The sequence below is a fragment of the Python bivittatus genome, unplaced genomic scaffold (assembly GCF_059951505.1).
Source record: "Python bivittatus isolate LINGU-HERP-01145 unplaced genomic scaffold, Pbiv_v1 ctg000850_np1212, whole genome shotgun sequence".
Classification (NCBI taxonomy): Eukaryota; Metazoa; Chordata; class Lepidosauria; order Squamata; family Pythonidae; genus Python; species Python bivittatus.
Window position 1 is genome coordinate 46,887,627 of NW_028277112.1, and position 23,837 is coordinate 46,911,463.

At 38.9% G+C, this 23,837-nt stretch overlaps 1 protein-coding gene across 1 annotated transcript in view; it reads left to right on the plus strand.

Moving 5' to 3' along the window:
• TYRP1 (tyrosinase related protein 1) overlaps positions 1–23,837 on the plus strand; it is a 279,196-nt gene that overhangs the window by 243,342 nt on the left and 12,017 nt on the right. Inside the window, exons 6-8 of the mRNA XM_088130526.1 lie at positions 17,587–18,039; positions 21,666–21,988; positions 22,295–22,499. Coding sequence (XP_087986652.1) covers positions 17,679–18,039; positions 21,666–21,988; positions 22,295–22,499 — 889 coding nt within the window. The 5' untranslated portion in view covers positions 17,587–17,678. The remainder of the gene's footprint in view (positions 1–17,586; positions 18,040–21,665; positions 21,989–22,294; positions 22,500–23,837) is intronic.

Genomic DNA, 23,837 nt, shown 5'->3' on the forward strand with positions numbered 1-23,837 from the left:
ATCAAGGGGAGGAGGCGAATTCAAAGCCTGTGTGAGAGAAAAAAGAGTGAATCTGTATGGAAGTGCAAGGGGAAGGAAAAAAAACCCTGAGAATTGGTTTTCTTTCTACTCAATGCTGGGGATCAGGGAGTCTGCTGCAGGAGTCAAAAAAAGTCAAGATGGTGGCCATGACCATGTGATGGAAGCCCTGCCCCTTTCCAATTTGCATATTCAAAGGGGGAGGAGCTTTGATCACACAATCACATTTGCCATCTTGAATGTTTTACCCTGCCTGCAGGTGTCCCTGTTGGGGATTCCCCTAAAATTATTATAAGAATATGGATCTATTAGAGCAGTGCTGGCTGGGGAATTCTGGGAGTTGAAGTCCACACATCTTAAAGTTGCCACCTTTGAGAAACACTGTATTAGAGCATTAATATGTCTTATGCTCAGCCTATCTAAGTGTGCTAATAAGGCACAGAAATGTAATGCCTCCAGTCACTATTTTCCATGTCTAAGCCCCGCAGCTTCTGAAAAATGCCCTTGCTCAGAAATGAGAGGTACCTGTTCATAAGGCAAAACTTCAATTCTCTCTTATGCTCGTTCATTATTTTTAAAAGGCCATAACAGTAAGTAGCGTAACTGCTTAATTGAAGTAAAGGTGTTAGGCTAAGATTTTGTGATGAAAGTGGGAAGCACATAATTACCTTAGCATCCTGTGAGAGTCCAACCCTTCACTCTGGCTAGGAATCATTAGACTAATCATGGATTTCTAATGAATGCCCCAGTTGTCTTCATAAATGACAAAGATGCCAGAAGGTAGTAATGTGTAGCTAGCAGGAAACATCAGGAAGCTCATTTCTTTATCCTTTTTTTATGTTTGAAACCTGGCCTATCTCAAAGCATAAAATGCAGCAAAAGAGGGACCGAGCGTGTCATTACAAAATCAACTCCCGCACTGTCATCTAATTCTTGTTCTGCTTACTGACCTGGAGCAAAACTGCCATTTTCCTTGTGCAGATGCTATGGGGACCAATGTTGAAGCCTGACTTGAACTGAATTTGGAAAATGTGACTGTGTATGTGGGTGGGTGTGTAACGCATGTCTTATAAATGCAAATTTCAATTAGTCCTCCCTCTGATGCTAGAATACTAACAGAGCCATGTCCTTGAAAAAAGTCAACCTGAACAGGTTTGGTACCACAAAGATTAAACCACATAACATTTTTAAGATGGCAAGGTATTGTCAGCTGGGTATGCAGGGAATCTGAATTATTCATTTGCTGATTTTCTTCACCTTGCTTCCTGATTACACCGACCCAAGTTCTCAGAGAAGATGATCATATTCCAAGATCTCCTTACATAATAAAGCAGACAGAAGATTTAATTACAATCAATCCAACATAGTAATTCATTGGAGACTATTTGAATTTAATAAGTTAATAAGTTTACTATTACTAGTATGTGCCATGCAATCCTTATAGTAACTTACAAAAATCACCAGTTTGTCTTTAGTTGCACTTTCTAGTTACTCTCCTGATCTGAACCTGTCTCAATCTGCTTTGATGTTTGGGATAAGCTAAAAGAGTGAGATTTTCAAGCTAAGAAGCTTCTCAAATCAACACCATTTGCTGTAATAATAAAACAAAACATCAATTTTTAAAAAGAGAGTGCCTGGGCATCCAGATACTACATTATGGGTTACACTACAGAACTGAATATGCAGTCTTGTCTTATCATAAACAACATCTAATTCAAAGTCCAATGTTCTATGGGAAAACATAAAGAGGGTGTCATGGCCGCCATCTTGGCTTTTTTGACCATATCCTGTAGACACTTCTGCTTCCATGCATATTTGCTGAATAATCTGACTTTACTAAAAGAGCCATCCTCCACCGAGAAATATATAGCGGCACAGCAGGAAGAAACAGAAAAGTATGGAGAATTGTTGTTTTTTTTTAATGTTTACTTTATTTGACTGCATGTCTATAGTGTCTTAGCACATTGTCTGTATCTAAAACAGTGCTGACTTATGTTAGTCTAGTAGTACTCATGCCCAGATTTTTGGACATTCCTACCCAGCTTCAGGTGATTACAACAAGATATGTGTGTTTGTATTACTTGATACATATGCAAAATCAAGGGGTTTTTATTTAAGAAAATAAACTTACACATGATTGAAAACAAGAAACATTAAAACACAATCAAAAGTATAGACAGTGGCCGTTGGGCAAGCAACCAAAAAAGTTACATAATAATATCTAAATATGCAATGGATATGCAAACTGATATTCAAATGTATGATCATTTTTGGACCTTGAGATTTTAGCCTAAACCCAATTCCAGCATTAGCTTTAGACACTATTCTTATGAAGAAATATGAAGGCTGAATGTTCTAAAATGCCTATGAAAATTACTTTTCTTTATCTGTGTGATCGAGAAAGATGGGGACAGGGAGAGAAAGGGATCAGCCAGGACAATTTAGGAGTGTAGTCAGCTAGAGAAGCATTTCACCCTGTGTGCCCGGCCTTCACAAGAGCTACAACTCTCAGATACTGTGATCCCAAGAATAGTAGAACTAATGCTGTTGATAGAATTCATAGAATCTAAATTAGTCTCCTGTAAGTACACAACAGACGGGGAATCAAGCATGATCTTGATATTTTGAAGTTCAGCACCAGCATGACCAATCACTAGTGTTCTGTAGATGTCATGATCCAACACATCGGAAGGGCACCAGGTTGGTCTACCTAGCCTAGAAACAGTACAGAGAAAAGTCAACTCAGGCAATGGAAGTATAGAAGAAACTGCATGGCTGCTAGCAACTCCTGTTAGATTAAACTGCTCCAAGCTAAGAAGAGAAAAACATGTCTTTTCCCCTCCATCTGAGCCCCATCTTGGCCTCTCTTACTCAGCTCACCACATGTATGAGAAAGTAGAGCCTTTCCACTGCATCTCCAATTTGCCTCTGCTTCGAAGAATTGCCACCATTTCCACTTTCCCGAGCGGGAGAAGGCCTAGGTCCTCCCATTTATTTCCACCACCTAATTCACTCTTCTGCTCTCATCATCTCTTACTCTTCTAGGTAGGGAATACAAGTTATGGATTATGAAAGCAGAAGAGGAAATTAGTGGGCATCTGAGTTTGATGCAACGTCCAATTGCTAGCAAGTACTTCTAACATTGTACTTTTCTCAGGCCCTCTTTTTCTTTCTTTCTAAAGAGCTTCCTTGGGTAAAAGCTGAGTAATGCCTCAGAAATCACTGCCATGTACCTCTCATACTGTATTTTTCATTAGCATAATTGCCTTGACAGGTGGTAAGTGGCATTTCTGTCATGAATCTGCCTCTTTCTTGATTTTGTGGAAGTGAAGCACGGAAGACTTTCTTACCAGCAGTCATCAGTGAAAGTCAGTCCATCACTTTTCTGCTTTCTTTGTTGCCTTTACAAGTCCCTTTGAATTCTGATGGAAGAAGACAGCTCAATTTTTTCCCCAGCACTACAGTGTATTGCCAGCCCTCCATTTTTACATGATGCAACATTTCAGTTTTCAAAGCTGAAAGACCAAGCAGGGACCAGGTATTCTTGTTTTTCCCTGACAAGCCAAAAGGCCACTATCAATTATTTCACAAGGACAAAGTCCTCAGAAATTACTGCTTTCACAAGATAAAAGCCAAACTTATAGGTCTTTGCCGTTTGACTGTGGCTATTGTTTTAAAAATCTTTTTCAAGGAAGTGGTTCAGCATCAGTCCTTCCATATTAAAAATGTACCAGTTAAAATGTATTGTTCATCAATTCAATGGCATCCTTGCACTAGAAAAATAGATATTGCCTTCAATCCACCCCCACCCCCGAAATAGCTCTAAAGGATAAGAAGATGTTTCAGATCTGATATGGAACAATACAAGAAAACTGGTGGGCAGTACACACGCACAGCTCCTAGCCAACCATGGCTAATCTCAAAAAAGCTAAACAGAGATGGAACAGGTTAATATTTGGATGGGGAACTGCCAAGAAATCTCAGGTGGTCTCCTGGGGTTGTGAGGTGGGGGGACAGGGATAAAGATAGGGTAAGACAGAGGTAGAGATATTTAGATACTAATGAGAGGGCTGGGCAAAAAGAGTAGAGATTCCCTCCTCTCCATCCAATCAAACCAGTCCAGTTTGTGGGTTTACAATTAAGTAAATAAAATTAGAAACTGGAATAGCTTATCATATAATTTAGATATCTAGTTTAACTGTATATTGAATAATTGATTGGTTGATTGATTGATCACATTTATATGGATGCCCATCTCAAAAAAATGACTCTGGGCAGCATACAACAATCAAATAAAACAACAAATACATGCAAATATAAATACATAAAAACAGTACAAAAGGGGAAATTAGATACTAGATGAAAATTGTCCAGTATGGTGGAGTCTAGCAATGGCTTCTTGAGGAGGGGGCAAACCAAGTCCTCTTTAAGAAGGAAAAGAACAACCCCCTCACTCAAAGAGGAATTAACCATAGCTAGAACCCACTCACACAACACCTTCTGGGCCACTTTCACAAGCCAGAAGAGGCATGGATCTAAAGAGCAGGTGGCTGAGTTCACAGTCCTAAGGATGCTGTCCACTTCCCCAGGTCAAACAGGTTCAAACCATTCTCAGATAACTGGACAAGGCCCCACTCCAGGCATCTCCTCTAGATTTGCAACAAGGCTGGCATTCAACTGCGAGTGAATCCAAGCAATTTTGTCTAACAGATGCTGAGAAAATTCTTCCGCACGGCCCTGCAAAAAGTTCCCTGAACCCTCTTTACCCAAGAGGGCTCATGCCACCTGAAACATGGCTGTGGGGTAGCAATCTGCAGACAGAATAAGGGTGGAGAAGTACTGCCACTTTGTTGCCCTTACCACCACAAGATAGGCCTTAATAGACTCTAACCCATGTTCGGTCGAGTTCGTCCTTGGTTGAGCACCAGCGACACCCTAAACATCTCTTCTCTTGTTTCATCTCCCTCAACTCCTCCATAAACCATGGAGAGTGGTGGGATCCCCAAGAGGGGAGAGGTTGCATGGGTGCGATCTGATCCAACACCTCAGCTGCCTCCTTATTCCAAGGGGTAATCAAGGCTTCGGATGGACCGTGCAGCAGACCAGCAGGAACAACCTCCAGCTCTCTCTGGAAGCCATCCGGGTCCTTCAGTCACTGGAAGCAGACCAACCTAATGGGTCCAGCCCCCCCTGCAATGGATACTGACACTAGAGTATCCCATGGAAATCAGGGCATGATCTGACCATGACAAGGGGGACACCAAGAGCTCTCAATTTCAGATCACATAGCCACTGCTTCAACAGGAACACCAGATCTGATGTGTGACTACTGCCCTGTGTCAGGCTCTGGATGACCTGGGATAGGGCCATGGCTGTCATGGTGGCCATGAACTCCAGAGCCACCTCAGACCCCACTCCTGGAGAAAGCAGATTGAAATCCCACAGAACCATAAGTCTGGAGAACTCCACTGCCAACCCTGAGATGGAGTCAAGGAGCTCAGGCAGAGAGATTGCTATGCAGCTGGGAGGCTGGTACAACATCAACAATCCCAACTGATCCCTACAGCCCAACTTAATGAACAGGGTCTCACATCCGGTGACCTGTGGTGCAGCACCCTGACAGCCGTAAGGGATTCCCGGATGACCATCACCACACCCTTGGAGTCTCAACCGATGGCTTACCCGAAACTCTGCTGGGCATATTTCTGAAAGGGCTACCCCCCTTCCAGATCCAGCTAGATCCTGGTAATACATGCTAGGTCAGCCCTCTCATCAATGATTAAAACTTGAATGAGGGAGGCCTTATTGCAGACCGACCTGGCATTCAGTAGCAGCAGCCAGAATAGTCAGCATATTTGTTAGTCTCCAGAACAACATGATCACTATGTGGGAGCATACCAAGGCAAACTTTTTTTCTTATTAATTGCTCCCATGCAACATTGGCCAATCTGTAGGGGAGGAAAGGGTTGAAGAGAGAAAATGTCTTCTTGCCAGCAGTTATCCTGGTCCAGAACAGAATTCAACTGCACTCACTGGGGAGTAAACAAAAGCAGGGGAGAATCTTCACGCTATGTAACTAGACTAACCTAAATTCAGCCTGCAGTTAGAGCTTCCTAAGTTGAAGAAAAGTATTTTAAAACTTCTTGTACAAAGTTAGTATCACATTACACACTCTCTCTTCACATTGCGTTTGATAAAGCAGAATCCACAGGATCCAACTGTTACAATTCTTCTTTTAGATGTTATGCATAGTTTAAAGTGTGGCTTTATAGAGCAGTTCTAAAAGCCATAAAAGAGGATTGTAGCTCACAAGGGGTTCTACACATATTACAGTGGCATAGAACCTTAGCAATTCAGTAGAACTGTATCAGCTGATCTTTTCCTTTGAGATATTTCATATTGCTATTGTAAAAGCCATGATTACTTCGTCTGAATCACATCTAAAGCACATGATGCTTTCCTCTTAATCAGCCTACTTCTTTGTTTTGTTTTGTTTTTCCCTAATTAGATTAACAATGCTGACTGACACTTACATATTATAGAAAACATCCTATCATTTTAAGAGTGTACACACAAAATTGAATAAAACAGACACATGCATCTTCTATTTTTTATTGTCCAGATATGCACTTAAATACGTTTTTTTAGACAGCCTCAAACCACACAGGCAAGTTAAATGTGTCTTATGTATCTTCGCTTGATATAAAGGTGGCTGACATGTACAAAATACCAAAAGCTGTAGAGAAATGACTGCAGTAGCACTTAGTTTGCCTTGGTTCTGTCCTCCATCAGGCACAGGAGCCACCAAACTCATGTCAGTCTCAACATTCGTTTTCCACCAGATCTAAAATGGACTTAGGAAATCAGATTTTTTCTGGAAATGTCACTTCTTCTCATTAAATGGAGATCTTTTTCAAGAGCAGAGAGCAACTTCTTTGAAACAGTAATACTCATTCTGGCAACTTCCAATTGTGCTGGGATTCCAACTTCTCAAACTTCCAGCCATCCTGGCTTTGTGTTAGCCATGCTGGTTAGGAATTATGGGAGCTGCAGTATAAAGATATAAGACGGGCACCATGTTGGGACAGATTGGCTTAGAACCTGAGTGCACAAACTGTGATCCAGAGTCTCCCATCCCAGGCATGGTTTCCCATATCCCACCAGATTCTGTTTCTTTTGCAACAACCCTACCAATTGCTGCCTGTCTTGGCCTTGGCCTTGTCTCTGCTGTATATGCATAGAAGACTAGCTATATACTCTGTATGAGAGACCATGTATATGAGATACTTTTTAACATTTTGGCCTTTGAATGTTATTTAAAGCTAGGGATCAACTGAGATATGACATGGTACAGAATTATATATGTGTATGCATGCTAAAATCTAAATAATTATGACAACAGTAAATACCCCATGCCATGAATTCAACTTCTAGTGTCTAAATAGACATATCAGTGCTGTTTTCTGGACAAATGTATGGCAGGTCATTGCCAATGCCTCCTCATGGGATCTTTTTTCAACTACCCACATTTAGTGTAGACCCCTGGGATTTCCTGATGATCTCTGATCCAGATCTCTAAGCCAGGTCGAACCCTGCTTAACTTTTTTGAAATTAGTTAAGCTTAGCTGGCGCTACTGCCTGTTATAACTTTAAATAATTAATGAATAATAATAACAAGGTTAAATTTAATTCTCATCTCATGCCATGCCCACTGTTTAAATATTTTAATGTCTCCCTGCCACTTTTTTCCAGGTATGAATCCCAGCCCAATGAAAATTAGGCACCCTTTTCTTAAAGTCATCATAAATAGGTATTTCCCTATCATGGTGCCACATTTAGAAGCCATTCAGTGCAACTGGCAAAACAGTTAAAAACCCTTTTCTTCTACATATCAATGGTTAAATAAGGCATTCACCTGTAGTTAAGAAGAAGAGATCATTTGGGGAATAAATATACCCATGTTAATATGCACATACTCATTTATTAATATGCATGTGTTAGGGGACACTGCATACAAAAGGGGACAATCATAAAAGTTGCCTACAAAAATGAACGGATGCTATATAACAAGCACATTTATTAAGGGGCCCTGCATACAAAACTGGGTATATTAGAGAAAGTTGAATTATTAGAGAATATTGCATGCATAAAGATATCTCTAAGGGAAAGTCAATTTATGTAGTTACTGCAGTCTAGTGAAAGGAACAGACTTCTGAAATCAAGATGCAAAATCGACACAGATAACATGGACCCTGCTTTGTACGTGCCTGCCTGCAGCTGGGGTCAGCCCCATCTATTTCTTGTTTTCCAGAAAGAAGGGAAGCGACAGCTGAATGTATCTATTAGATGCACTACACCTCTTTATAGACATGAATATTAGTTGGAAGCAAGAAAGGTCAGCCAGTGTAAGCAAACCAGAGTTTAGAGAGATCACAACAGGTTTCAGTAGCTTCATGAAAGAGAGCGAAGAGATATTTGTGTGAGAAGGCCAGGGACAATGCATCTTCATTAATTTTAATGACACGATAGGTTAATGAAGTTATTAATTATGTAGCTCTAAATTAAGATGCCATTACTTATTCCCTTAATCAGTGTCACAGTCAAACAGCCACTAAAGTTTAGCCGAAGTTTGTAATTGTAAGCTATTAAAAATGTGTGTTTGACAATCATTTCATTAACATGCACAATGATGTATGAAGACCAAACTATATCCCTGAGCTTTATTAAATCCTACACTAGCATGTTCCCAGCCTGACTCTTTTATCTCCCAACTGTCTAGCATGACAGTAATAATTTTTCATACTCAAAATCTGGAGCTATGGAATCCATGGTCAAAAAACAAAAATAAAATAGCCTCTAAGCTATTAATATGGAATAACGCCTTCTAGAATGTGCCTATATGCCCTCTGGCAATACAGTTTTGCAAAAATGCAGGCACTCAGACCATCTCACTCCATTTCCCCCTCTTCTTTCCATTAAAAAACTGAGTTCACTTTATGACCAAAGATTGCATCCAGGCAACGTAGTTAGTAAGAAAATGTGGTACAGTCAGTTTATAAAAAAAAATAAAATCCTCAAGATACTACAAAAATTTGCTGAAACACCCAGCCTAATTTTTACTAAAATGTGCTTGAAAACCTGATCTACTGAATCAATCTAACTATTTGTATCTACATAAAAGTCTTACTGATCTTACTTGACTTAGCCCTAGGAAATTGAATAAAGCATTACAGCGTTAATGTATTTTGTTTCTTTCCTATTTTTAATGGAAAATTAATGATAAGCAAGTTACAAACTGTTCTAGGAATGGAGAAGAATGAGATGTGATAGTGATGGTTCAATTACTAGCCAATCAGTGCTATACCCACCCATAGTTTGCTACCTGATAGAAAAAAAGACCTAAGACTTTAAATAGGTTGGTAAAAACTACTGTGATAGATATAATGATGAGATTTTTAGAGTTCAGAGTGAGGATAGGAGCCAACCACTTGAATAATATCATTTTATGATATCTTTAAATAACAGAGCTTGGATCTTTCTAACCATCTTTCAACCAGCAGAAGATAGTATAAGATGAACAGCCTGCCTGCCTGCCTTCCTTCCTCCCTCCCTAGACTCAATAGGCATCCAGAATTGTAAATGATGCTACCTGGGTACAATTCTTTCCTTCCATTTGAATTTGATGTTTCACCCTTTCACATTAATTCAGTAGGACCAGGTCACAGAAGGTAGGGGTCACAATCTGAATTACAGCTTCATGTACCTCCAATCTGCAAAGGGATAAAAGTTCCCCTGGATGCCAATGGGAGCCTTTCTCATTGCAGCTTATAGGTTTTGGATGAAGGCCCAAAACAGGAGGGGAACAAAAGAGAAGCCCTTTTCACTTCCTTTACCCTCCTTGTTGCATGTTCCCATTTTATCTATGACTTCCTTACCAGATATCATTTTAAAATATAATTATCTATAACAGTGTTTCTCAACCTTGACAACTTAAAAATGTGCTGGCTGGAGAATTCTGGATGTTGAAGTCCACACATCTTAAAGTTGCCAAGGTTGAGAAGCCCTGATATATAAGAAGGATAAAGATATAAATAGTAAGATGTTTATTCTGTTTTAGTGACTTGCAGTGACTTTACTATTCAGATAATTTAATGCTTAGTATAGTTTGCCAAACTCTAGTTCATACCAGATAGTATCATTCCACATACTGATTTTAACCTTACATGCTATTTTGAAAACAGAAGATAGCAGTGTAAAATAAACAGAAAAAAATAGTGTATAATTACTGGAAGAACACTCTATATGGAGTTTTAAATTAATTGCAACTTCAAATATTATCATCTCAGAAAGTTTTATAATTTGTTGCTGTGTTCTCTCAAAGAAAGCTTTGTTCTCTAAATACTAGAAACCTAAGGAGCAAAACTCATTCAAGATGCAATCCATTATATCTTTCCCTGAAGGAAGCTTCACTGAATCCAGTGGCAATATTTTTAGGTATATCTATATAAGATTGCACTTGGTTGGCCAAGTGCTAACTTACAATTTGGGTTTCAACCATCAATTCCTTTCCTTCAGAGGCTCTCAGCAGTAGCTGACATCCATATCACCTACAGCCTTTCCATCAATGAATGATTTCATCTTGAGCAACAATTGCATGGATTAATGTATCTGAAAGCTAAAACATTGGTTATTAAAACTGTAACTCTCTGCACAATCAGGATCATTTTTCCTGACATCTCCCTACGAATACCTTGTACATACACTGATTCGTCATCAATAATGTCAATATGGATTTTAAAGAAAATCTGGGTTAACCAAAGACTTGTGTCATGACTCCTTCCCTACTATGGTGTATTTTCTTGGAGCAAAGGGAGCTACATCAGGTTTAGGGTCAAGTGAGAGATGGACAAACATTTTGCATCCTATTTTGCAGCTCCATTGAAAAGTAGTAATTTTTAGTTCTTGAAGAACCACCACAGGCAACATTGCAGGGCTGTGCTGATGCCCTTGATTGTATGTGGGGTATATGTGAAATTTTTAGCCCTTCAGGGAGAGCTTGGGGGTTAGGTAACAGAGTATTTACAAGTAAGGCCCTCCTTGTGAGTAGGAAATCTCTACTCATTTTTAGTGGAACTCAGTCTAGGCTGTTTGTTGCTAGAATGCTTGTTCCAGTCTTCTATGGTTGATCATGTCTAACCAGCTTGCTATTATTCTGTTGCACTCATGGTTGACCTTGGATTTCTGATGCAGAATTTCAGAATCTACAAAAAGTGATACTAATGACTTGAGATGAAGGATATCTCAAAAGAGTTTGAAAAGTCCACTTTTATATCAAGGATGCTTCACACTGCTCCATTTATTTCAGAAGTTATATTAATTTTATCTCTGGCATAGTTTTGCAATGATTGAAGCCATTCATTAAAGGTACTCAATCTGGGATGCAAAACTCAAATGGCCTCTAAAACTAGAATCTTCTGTATATCTCTGTTACCATCTAGTTCTTGTCTGGAGTTTTGCACCCCAGACCTGGTACCCCTACATTAATATTATTGCATTTCTTTGCTTGTATAGTATATCATCCTATATAGTTATGGCGCATAGCATGAAAATAAATGAGTATTTCCTTGCTGCAGAAAAACAAGAAAAGCTTTTTCGTTAACTGACCAAATTGAAAGAATGCATAAACATATGACTCAGAATAAGATAAAAGCTTATTCAAAACAATTTGCTTTGGGATAAATAGACATAATCTTTGGATTCTCTTAACAAAGTCTGTTCAGTTAATAATCTTCCATTATATGTTTTTAAAAAATCATCTGAACCTCTGGTGACTGGTACTTTACCTAAGACCTGGTTTCAGAAAACATTCTCTCCAGGTCAGTTTCCACTATGCAAGTCCTAACTGAAAAGTTAAATGAATGCTTGTCAGTATAATTTATAGTGCAATACCATAGAGTAGAGTTATTGCTGAACTACAACTCCCAGTAGTCCAAGCTAGCACAGTTAGCTTGGGAGTTGTCATTCATCAATATCTGGAGGAGATCGTATCCAACTCCACTATGCATTCTTTCTGATATTTGAATCCAGATCTCCCTGGCAAAGTAACTTCTTCCCATTCTATTTTGCCACTAGTCCTAAAATATCATGATCATCAATGACACAACTCATTGTAGATTAATTATTACAGATTACAAAATCCATCCACCTCTCAATTGCACAATGCTGTGCCCTCCCCAAACTTCCAGGTCCATGTTAGCTTTCAACAAAAAGAAATGGGAATTAATTCAGGACTCTATAGGTATTGCAAACTGATTCTTTGATATTTCAAGTGTTACATTCATATGAGTAGGTTCACTGCCCAAGGTGATGATACCAACAACCAGGGTTTGTATTGCATATGGACCAAAGCTATCAATGCAACAGTGTTCCAACTGTAAAGTGAAAATTATAACCCTGCCATATTACCACTTTTGCAGCATTTTCTGCTGGGTTAAATTCTTGTAAAACTAGAGAAGCAGACAGAAAGAAAGACACAGGGTATGTGTACATGCATGTATATGTATGTGTGTGTATGTATGTATATATGGCTACAAATGCCAGTTCAGAGTTTTCAAAAAGTGCTCACACAACTGCTCCTCTCCAGATGTCTGCAACCCCTTCAACTCTGCCCATTAAACACAATGTCTCACCATGGGAAAGACGGATAAATTTGCCAGAATATTTTATGAGCACTTGCCACAAAGCTCTACCAGATTTTATAGGGAAAACTTACAATGAATGTTCCCAAACCCCTGAAAGGCGTGAGACCAGCTGAGGTGTTGTGCCTTTCACCAACAGCACATTTACCTTTGGATTCCAGGAAACAAAGGACCCTTTTCAGTTGCACACCAAGGTTCGCGCTATTTGCACATTTACACAACACATGGCACATGAGGAAAAAAAAGTTTGCCTTCCACAGCACACAGATTTTTAAAAAATAATTATATCCTTAAAGCCATTTAAAATTCACACCTCTTGCTGAACATGCTGTTAGCATCTATTTTTGTCTGTCAGGTGCTTTCTTGAGCCTTCTGAAATAATTTTGCCCATGCTTGTTTAGTAGTTTCCCATGCAGCCATATGTGTGTGTCTTGGGGGGTTGGAAAGAACTTTAAAATTGGAAAGAACAATTTGAAGATAGGTGGATAGAGAGGCAGTGAATATTTCATCTCTCATCTAAAATGAGCTCCCTTTCCAGGACATCTATTAAAAAGAAATGGAACATGCAAACATATAAAAATAAATTCGCATGAAGAATGGAGTGCTATCCATGCAGATGTGGGAGTAAGCAGGACATTCTTCTGAACAGACAAATGGGGTGTTTCTGTTTAAGACCATTTTATACATGTCTATTCTGCAGTAAGTACCACTAAACTCAGAAAGGCTTATTATAAAATACAGGGGACACAGGGGATTGCCTCTATTCTTTAATCCTGGGACTCTGAAATTGCAATTGACAGGCTTCCTGCTACACTTGACTTTTTATATATTTTAAATGAGGGTTAATTAAAGATAATGAGAAGGTGGCATAGTGCAAAGCAAAGCACTCCCTGCCAATGTAATCTGTATCTCTAAGGGGGCCTGGGAGGGTTGTTAAACTTATCTGGTGTTCTTTAAAATACCAAACTGTCCAATTTTTTTTAAAAAGGCCAAATATTTCACTCTGATCCCCACTCGTGATATTACTACTTTTTTGCCAAGTACCCTGCAGGCCTTAAAGCCATGTTAGCAATATAACAAATATAACAAATATTTGTTATATAACAAATATTTGTTATATAACAAAAATAAAATGAGGTGCTGCTTTTAACTAGGGGGAAATAGCAATGCAAAGGTTATAAATGTAGCCTTATTGCTTGCTTAATTAGTGATTAAGAGTAGTTAAGTCTGCAATCGCATCGATGCAAAATTCCTAAACTTTTCATCCTGAGAAGGGCAACCTCCTATTAATCCAATCCAGGCAGAGGATACAGAGATTATGAACTTCAGTTACACTAAAGTTGGCTAGACCTACATACCTCCATCAGCTTCCTTTGTCTTGAGCTGCCATGAGACTGCTGCCCATAGAGACTTTTCCACCAGAGATAACCTACATTGGACATCTTTGGAGAAAGTACGAGGGCCCCATTCTCCAATCTGTCAGCCTTCAGATGTTTAGGATTTTCTCACTTTAAGGCCATGCTGGCTGAGCAGTGATTGATTGATTGATTGATTGATTGATTAGGTACCATCAACTCTTACCAACAACATCAATAGACCTTCTCCAGGATGATCTGTCCTCACATCTGTCCCTTCAGATCTGTCCTTTCTTTAGAAAGAAGTCAATCCACTGCCAACTTGGGCAATTGTTTGGAAAGATAACAAGCATTTTGTGGCAATCTGGGAAAAATTACATCTTTGAATTTTGAAAACTCCTGAATAAGCTTTGTAGTTATGGACTAAAAGATCAAGCCTTTGTGCAGACTGATAACTAGCTTGAGCTTAAGAACAAACAGTTTTTACAGGGCAATTTTCACATCTCTGTATTAGCAATGGTATTAATAAATTTATTTATAAAAGATTTAAAATCTCAAATAAGCAGTGGGTGAGCCAAGCCTGGAGATGACTTTAAATTATTCAGGACAATAAAAATCCAAGCACGCTGTGAAGTGCTTGAAAATAGTTCCTCTAAAATGGATCACATGGGAAATTAATGGAGAACATTCATCTCAATGGCTATTAGTCATGATAGCTATATGGCATCTCGGGTTTGAGTACAGTATATTGTGTTTCCTTCTTGATAGGAAACAATAATGAAAGGCTGCTGACTGGAGAGCCTATTAATGGGATTCTCAAAGTCATTGGGATGGGTGACAGTCAAAGATGTGAGTACTTTGAAAATCTTAGTGCTGTTTTGAATTTTAGGGCATTTTCAGTTGGGCAGCTTGGACATCACACTAAGCAAAGACTGTGCAACCTATGGTTCGAATTCTACACCCAGCCCCTCAAAGCCTTACATGAAAAACCTCCCCAAAAGTTGCCTTTGAACCATCATGTTTAATATGACAGAAGATTATTAAACATATGTAGAACAGTGTTCGTAACTGTACTTAATGTAAAATTAAATCACATCTTATGTTTATGTTTCATTTTGTCTAAGCTTCATCCACTTTTTGCTGCTGGACCCATGGGCTTTCTGGAAAGGAATTCTCAGGATGCCATTCCAGGACCAAGAGGCTTCACATGTCCACACTAGATCATAAAAGATATCTTAGCTGAGCCACAAAGGTGCCCTGTGCACTCTTTGGTTCTGCCTGCAAGCCACTGACGTCAACAAGCCATTCACAAGCTGGGTGAGCCAGCTGTATGTGGCATTCAAGAAGAAGCTCAAGTCATTAACAAGGGAAAAACAAACAATGGCTTTGTTCCTGAGTTGTTTTCAGAAAGACAAAACCAGGGTACATTCTAGTTCAATAATCTAACCAGTTCACAGACAGAGTCAGCAATTGTGAGCAAGTGACAATTGATGCTAAGCCATTAAATGTTTGTATCTTTCCTCTTGAGAGCTTTATTAGACATGGCCTTCACCAATCTAAGCTAACTCCATTTAAACAAAGACAACTGCATGAACGCATTTTTAGGAAGCAACCAATCCTAATTTTTGCCTCAAAATCTTTTTAGACCATAACTCTAAGTTGGTTAGTATTTCTGGGTCTGTTTAGAGACATAGTGGAGGATACAGAAATCTTAGGAACCTTGGAATCCAAAATTTTTCCTACTCCACCCTAAACTCACTTCCAACTTGCCATACTGTATTGGGGCTTTCCAAAGCTGTGGAGCCCAAGTGTGATTTTTTTCTGTTCCTTTGCTAGACCTCCTACTTGCATGTTGTTGGGTAGGCTTGTCCTGCTCATTCTTTTTTCTATTGCTTGTCTTTTAGGCTGTATTCTGTGTTTATAGAATGAAGGCTGCCTTCTTGCCCATTCAAGCAAAAGGTTCCATTTCTGATTCATGGTTTTCGTCTGCAAATCAGAAAATTACCTGGTGGATGAATTGTAACAATCTTATAACAACTTTGTAACAACCTTACTGTTGAATTATGAAGACACTTTTGTTCCCACTAACTGTGCCATTGCATAAAAATAATTATATCAGAGAGGTTCGGACACATTGTGCGAAGACCCAGCTCTCTGGAGGGGGCTGTGATGCTGGAAGAGGTAGAAGGAAGGAGAAGAGGAGTGAAGTAGATGGACTTGGTTGTGGTGGTGATGAGTGCACCATTGGGAGACTTGAAAGAATAGGTTGGGGATAGATCACCATGAAGAAAATCTGTCTATGTGGTTGCTAGGAGTTGAAAACAACTTGATGGCACATAATTAGTCAATTTAGGGAGAAAGGGTGAATTCTATTTATTTAGGCCTCTCAGCATGGGGTCAGTTTATCAGATGCTTTAGGGAGATCCTTGTGCCATACCAAAACAAAAAAACAAGGTGTTTGTTGCCCTTGGCATAAAAAATACTAAGCCTCTTCAGTATGGGGGTCTGTGTTTTCATTGCAATTACTTGGCTTTGACATTTCCTGAAACTTGTAAAATCACAAGATCAGCATGAAAAGCATCATGTGCTGCTCAACTACTTATTCAAAGAAGTCCATTGAGGTAGAAAAGGATTAGAAGCAGAGAGAAAGAGAAAGGGTTTTGCCAAACCAAATAGTTGGCAAGGCTAGGATTAGAAGGCAGACAGAAATCCCAAACAAATTAGCGCTCCTTGGTTCCGGAGTAGAGAAACAGGGGGAAAAAGGGGGAATGAAAGGAAAATTCTACCAAGAAAGGCTCAAGAACTTCTGAAAACAAAAAAGGTAAAAGGCAGAGATCTTGGAAAATATACCTTGGAGAGAAATTAGAGTGATAAAATGCATAATAAATGTAATTTATACTTGGGGTTCAGGAAATTAAGGACAATCTAGGGATACATTTATCAGAGCAGGAATGTAAAACAATTAGGTATCGCAAAATACTATTATGATAATTAATGCATGGAAAGTTTTCTTGCTTGATATGCTTGGAAATATAATGGGAGGATCAGACACAATGCAATTGTGATCGTTTATATTTGTGAAGAGGGAGAAGCAGGAGACAGGAGGACAGAAATATGTGGATTGAAATGGATTAATTCTATAGATACAGGAACACCTGTATGGATGTACAGTTTCTGCTTTCTCAGAGAATGATGAAGGCAATGTTTAAACTTAAAATATGTCATGGTTCCTTTAGATCTGCAACAAGTGTGTATGCATCTTCCTTTTTTTCAAACCCCATACTGGGGCTTACAGTACATTCAGGGAGGAATTATTTTAAATGATCTAAAGTAACAACACTTTTAAGTATTGTTGTTTTGAATGTTGATACTGATAATCATGCACTTTAGAAGAATATTGCATTCAACTCTCCTTCAAAAAAAAATTGAAGTGATCTATTCCTTTTCATTGATGAAACAGGAGTTTATAGTACTAAGTACAGGAGTTTTACATCCTTCTTATTTCTTTATTTTAGAGCCTGTATTCCTACAAAGAAATTAAGAGAATTTCCCAGATACCTAGAAACACAACATTAGAGCGTTGCTTTTGTGGGATCTGAAAATTACTATGCATCTTGCAATACTGTTACTTCTCCTGTTGGAAGCAGTTAATGCTCAGTTTCCCCGACAATGTGCTACAGTGGATGTGCTGATCCAAGGCGAATGTTGCCCAGACCTGTCTCCTGTGTTGGTTCCTGGTTCAGATCGCTGTGGATCATCTTCTGGAAGAGGGCAGTGTGTACAAGTGATAGCAGATTCTCGACCCCACGGACCTCAATATATGCATGATGGTCGAGATGACCGTGAGCAGTGGCCTCTCCGTTTCTTCAATCGAACTTGTCAGTGCAACAACAAATATTATGGATATAACTGTGGTTCATGTCGACCTGGCTGGACCGGCCCCACCTGTGATCAGCAGATTAAAATAGGTAAGCACAATAACAAGAAAGAGAACACGGTCCTATTTCTATTCCATCTTTTGGCACACAGGTGCATCTTTTTTAGCCCTTCCAGTAACAATGCTGATGTTTGAAGAATGGATTCATGAGGTGCCCACCTGTTAATCTTAAATGACAATGTGTTGCCATCTATCTTTACATTTATTGGTCACCCAAACCTGAGTGTCTAAATCCAAAAGAAAAGCAGGCTTTTAAAAATATGAAAGAAAACAAATAAACTATAAGCAAATATTTGGGAAGAATATGTACGATCATAGCTGGACTGACAATTTAGTGCTAACTTGTTTCACACTGATGTGGTACACCTTCCAGCTTCTTGCTTCTTCCCCACTAATAAATTTCCCACAGATGATGATAATGATGATAACAACAACAAGAAGACCTGAAGGACGAGGAATATAAAAGTCAGAAAATATTTTGTTGTTCTTTGAACAGTTCTTGGTAGCAAGTTCCCTAGAAGATATAGAGGTAACAGTGGCCCTCTAGCAATATGTTTCTGTTCAGGACATTAAGAATTATTCTAATGGAGTTTTTCTATTTTGCTTGATTTCAAGAAATGGGGCGAAGATTGGCTGTTCATTTGTCTTTCTAATGGTACATGGAACTTGGGTAATTCCCACGTTTAAGCATTCAGCAAGGTGAAAGAATGTGTGCATATTCAGTATTTAGTAAAATGAAGACAATTACTGTATGAATTTAAGATGCTCTCAAAAAAGAGTAGGCAGAATTTATTTTCAATGACATTTTCTGCTCTTATTGAACAATAAAAATGACCCCTCTCCTCAGTTCACATGCAATTATTTGGTGAAAAAAAATGATGTTCCTATCAGGCAAACCCAATATATTAATTAGTCCAATAAATGAATACTTTGTGCTGAATCAGGAAGCTGGGGAAGAAGTCAGAATTCAGAATTTTTTAAGAACAGTTCTTAGTTCTGTATCCTAAACCTTAGAAATTACATTGGGTATGTTAGGAAATGCAGTAGATTATCTGAATTTCTTTCAGTCAACATTCAGGCCTGCGTATAGGACAGAATCTACCTCATTCATCCTGGTGGATGACCTTTATCAGGAACTGGATGGGAGGAGTGTATCCCTCTTGGTCTTTTTAGACCTCTCAACAGCTTTCAAGACTGTTGGCTATATATCCTTCTGTTCCATCTATGAGACCTGTGGATTGCAGGCCCTGTTTTACAGAGATTTCACTCCTTCCTAAATGGGCAGTACCAGTTGGTTGTGGGGAGGAAATGTCCAGGCATCTATGGTTTGTCACTCTCCTATCTGTTCTTTAATATCTGTATGAAGATGTTGGGAGAAGTCATTCAGCAGTTTGGGCTGAAGTATCATCAGTATGCTGGTGATACCCAGCTCTACATTTCAGCCCCCAACCAATCCAGGGTTGCAGTGGAAGTATTAATCAGTTGGAGGCTATAAGGAATTGGATGGGTAGAAACTGAGATTGAATCCCTGCAAAACAGGGGCACTGTTTGTCCAGAAGACACCTGACCTTTTCCCTGCCCCAGTGATAAATTTGGGGAGGTACTGTCCCTGAAATAAGAAATCCATGACTGGGGTTCCTCCTAGACTCACAGCTAATGCTAGATAGACAGTGGAGGCTGTAGCTAGAGAAGGCTTTGTCTAGCTTCAGCTCTTCCTGAATGATGTTCTGACCACAGTTACCCATACCCTTATAATGATTAGAATTGATGACTGGCATGTGTGCTACATGGGATTGGCTGGGAAGCTGCAGCTGGTGCAGAGTTCAGGAGCCTCTTGCTAGCAAGTGAAAGCTATCCATGTCATATAACACTGGTTTTGCAGGTGAGCCATTGGTCTCCATTAAGCTTCGGACTACAATTCAGAGTGCTGATTTGGTTGATTGCTTGGCACCTGGCTAAGCTCTACCTGTAGTGCCTCCTGTTGTTCCAAATGCAGTGTTTAGAGACCCCTTCCATCTGAGATCAAGGAAGGGAAATAAGGGCATGATATTTTCCCCTTTATGAGTCATCCCTGTGGAATAGTTTATTATCAGAGATTCAGATGGTGTCCTTCCCTGATGGCATTCAGGAGTGCAGTCACAATTCATCTCTTTCACAGAAATTGTAATTAAATTACAAATATGTTATTAAATAAGATTTAATGAATATAAGTATAGCCATTGACTATGGACACCAGGATTAGGCTGTGATTTTCTAGAGACAGCAACTGTGATAGAGAGGGATTGTTTTAACTACTTTCATGAACTTCATGAAAATCTTTTGCCAAGGGTCCATGCGGAGCTGGTGATATACAAAGACTCTAAATAAATAAATACGTTTTCTCCACCATTCACCATTTCTACCTGCTATAGAGTAAAGAATGTTTTCAGACTGCAATGTGCGTGTAAGATTTGCAGAGGCAAAGGTATGGTTAAAAAAAAAATAATTGGCAAAGGTACCAGCTTCCTTGTTTGTCTGTTGTTTGTTTAAGTGAAGGTAAAATATCAGTTACTATAACTTTCCCTTACTGAAGCCTTTGTTCCAATATGCAGTGAGGGCTTCTAAAAACTGTAGCTAGTGAATGAAGATAAGGAAGCTGCATTCTTCACCATGCAGTCGGAATGTGTTTTCTGTGGCAATGCATGCTCTAAGGCTGTGGTGCATGACCTACCTCCTAAAAAACTCTGAATTTATCATTCATCAAAGGGCAAGTCAGTAAGCAACCCATTCTTTTTACCCATAGACACATTTATTCAACTTCAAGGGACAGATTCATTGATAAACCAATGAATGGTATGAACTGAAATTAAAAAAAAATAGATTTGGAACCCTGTTATAATTGATGAGGTTCATCAAATACCTTTTTTTGAAATTCATCAGATTGTAAATGTAGTGAATACTATGATGATTTTGCTTGGACTCTTCTGTTAAAATAACAACAAACAGTATTTATGCTGATATATACTATATGGGCTCTTCTGGGAGGAAAAGTAGTACAGAACTAAAGTAAACCTCCTTGTTATGTCTACATTGCCTCAGGAATCCAGTTTCACATTTGTGCAGTTTTGATGATAGCACAAAGGAATGCAGGGTTAACCTATGAATCTGAAGAATGGCTCATACATCTATTTTTGCCTCAAAAGTGGTAGCCCAAATCAAAAGCATCCACATTGCATAAACTGACCTACACACACAAGGTACTTACTCTCCCTGTAATGAAGGTGGGAGGGGTATGTGATATGTTAATTTAGAACAATTTATTGGGTCATAGAAAAGCTAAAGGGTTTCATCGAAGGCTATTGTTCCAATTCCCAGCTCCCAAAACAGTCACATTATTTACAGAAGCCTTCCCAAAAATCTCTGGCTTTATAACTAAATAAAATAAAATTATAGGATCTAAAATCCTATACTTCTGTGGAGCCCCCATTCTGGTTCTATACTTTATTTTAATATGTTTAAGCATTTATATCCATCTTCTTTAGGTACAGCATCTTGATGAAGCATGATTTGAATTTGAGCTAGCTCTTTTTCAACCAGGATAACCTGTATTCTCAATCTTCTCTTGATATTAATGCATTTTCTTTAATATGGCTTTAATTCTATTTCCTTGATCTCTAGTTAGAAGAAATCTTCTGGATCTTAGTAGTGAAGAAAGGAGTCGGTTTCTAAGAGTCTTACAGCAAGCCAAAACTACAATGCACCCTGACTTTATGATTGCAACCAGGAGACGTGAAGAGATTATGGGCCCTGATGGCAATACTCCACAATTTGAAAATGTGTCCATTTATAACTACTTTGTGTGGTCTCATTATTACTCTGTCAGAAAGACTTATCTTGGACCTGGACAGCAGAGCTTTGATGGAATAGATTTCTCCCATGAAGGACCAGCATTTCTCACCTGGCACAGATATCACCTACTACAGCTGGAGAGAGATATTCAGGTAAAGTATTTTTATTTATGTTACCTTCTATCAGATCAAAGAACAGGGAAGCCCCCATCTCATCTTCAGATAGGGAGTATACAAGGCCGCTTCCTATGGATGGAAATAAGAGCATGATTTTTTTCACCCAAATGTCTGTCATCAGAATGAGAAGTATCATATTCAGGTCCATTTATTCAAAGTTCCAGTTTTATTATAGTGGCCTGGGAAGCATCTGCAAAGAATGGCTTCCATATCCCTGTGAATTGTATGGTTCTGTCTGCAGTACAGCATGGCTCATCATGAATCCCATATTCTATCCACCAGGATATGCTACAGGATCCTTTTTTTGCCCTTCCTTATTGGAACTTTGCAACAGGTAGAAACACCTGTGACATCTGCACAGATGATCTCATGGGATCCAGAAGCAACTTTGATGGCACTCTTATCAGCCCCAACTCAATCTTCTCTCAGTGGCGCATCTTGTGCGAAGCTATTGAAGACTACGATGCATTGGGAACCATTTGCAACAGTAAGTCTAGATTTGTAGTGCTATTTAGCTGTTACTACAGTGTCCTTAAGATCTAATGAAGACATTTAAGAATTCTTTCTTGTTTGGATATGGAATCTAGCCGGCTTAAATTTATCTTTACTTCAAATTACAACCACCACCACCACCACCCCATTCGGAGGACATGACAACTTTTTTTATCATTAATCAGGATAACTGTTATGTGGAACACTTCCAATTTTGGACGTTGAGGAAAATTCTGCTTTCTCCGAAATTTCTCTTTAGGCTGCAAATCTTGAGATTTTTAGCAAGACTCATTCCACTGCCCCAGTTAAGCTACTCTGTGCCTTGCTTTTATTGTCTAAGGATTTGAAGGTAAATAGGGTCAAGGCCATCACCCAGCCAGGAGAAGAGAGTTTCTTTGATCTGTTCAGAAAGATAGGCTCCTTGCCTCTTAAAGTCTGGCTTGTCTAAAAGTATATTTAATCTAATAATTTTTGTCACTTTATTTACATGGCTGCTTTAATGTTTCGACCAGGAATAGTCCCACTTAAGTCAGTGACTCCATTTTTAATATTTTTTCGCCAACAGCCAAGACCAGCAGGAACTGAAGTAATTATATCATGATATTATATATTTCTCATATGTATCTATGGCTTTTGTTTGTTTCAGGCGTGGTAACCTTTTCTTTTGCTTTCTAAATCTGCAAGGAATTGCACTTCCGATTTTTGGTGATTTGCTCTTGAGTTCTTGAACAAATTCAGAAGACTGCAGGCCCCTAAAAAAAGAGCTTATGGGCTGCAGGCAAATATACATTGCATATCCCTGGTTTCCATAGAAAAGTAGCAATATCACAGCTCAGCAATGCCCACCCCATTTCACAAAAGCTTCCTTTCCTAAAAGGAGGAGTGCTGGCATTTATTATTTAAAGTATTTCATATTGTGTATTCCGTAGAACAATACTGTAATGCCGGTTAGCGTTATTTTCCCCATATTGAGAAGACGGGAGAAGGCAGTGGCTTGCAAAGCAAGTCCATGGGTATCTCAGCAGATGTTAATCCTTCTGATTTCCAGAAAGACTGTCTCAGTAAATGTGTGTAATTAAATATGTATGTCTGTATACGATTGTTGCTGAAGGCAGGGAGTCTAGCTTTTTTCTGGGACATACTAGTTGTTTGAGATCCACACTGAAGGCCCCACTACAAAAAAGGGGTAGAGCTCAGAAGAGAAAACTGGGTAAATCCAAAAAAAAAAAAAAACACCCTTGGTTTTATTGAATTTAAAAATATCTTAACTGATACGGTTCTTTCCTGTGTTAATTTTTTTCCCTTCTGTCCCATTAAAAATTACCATTTTGCA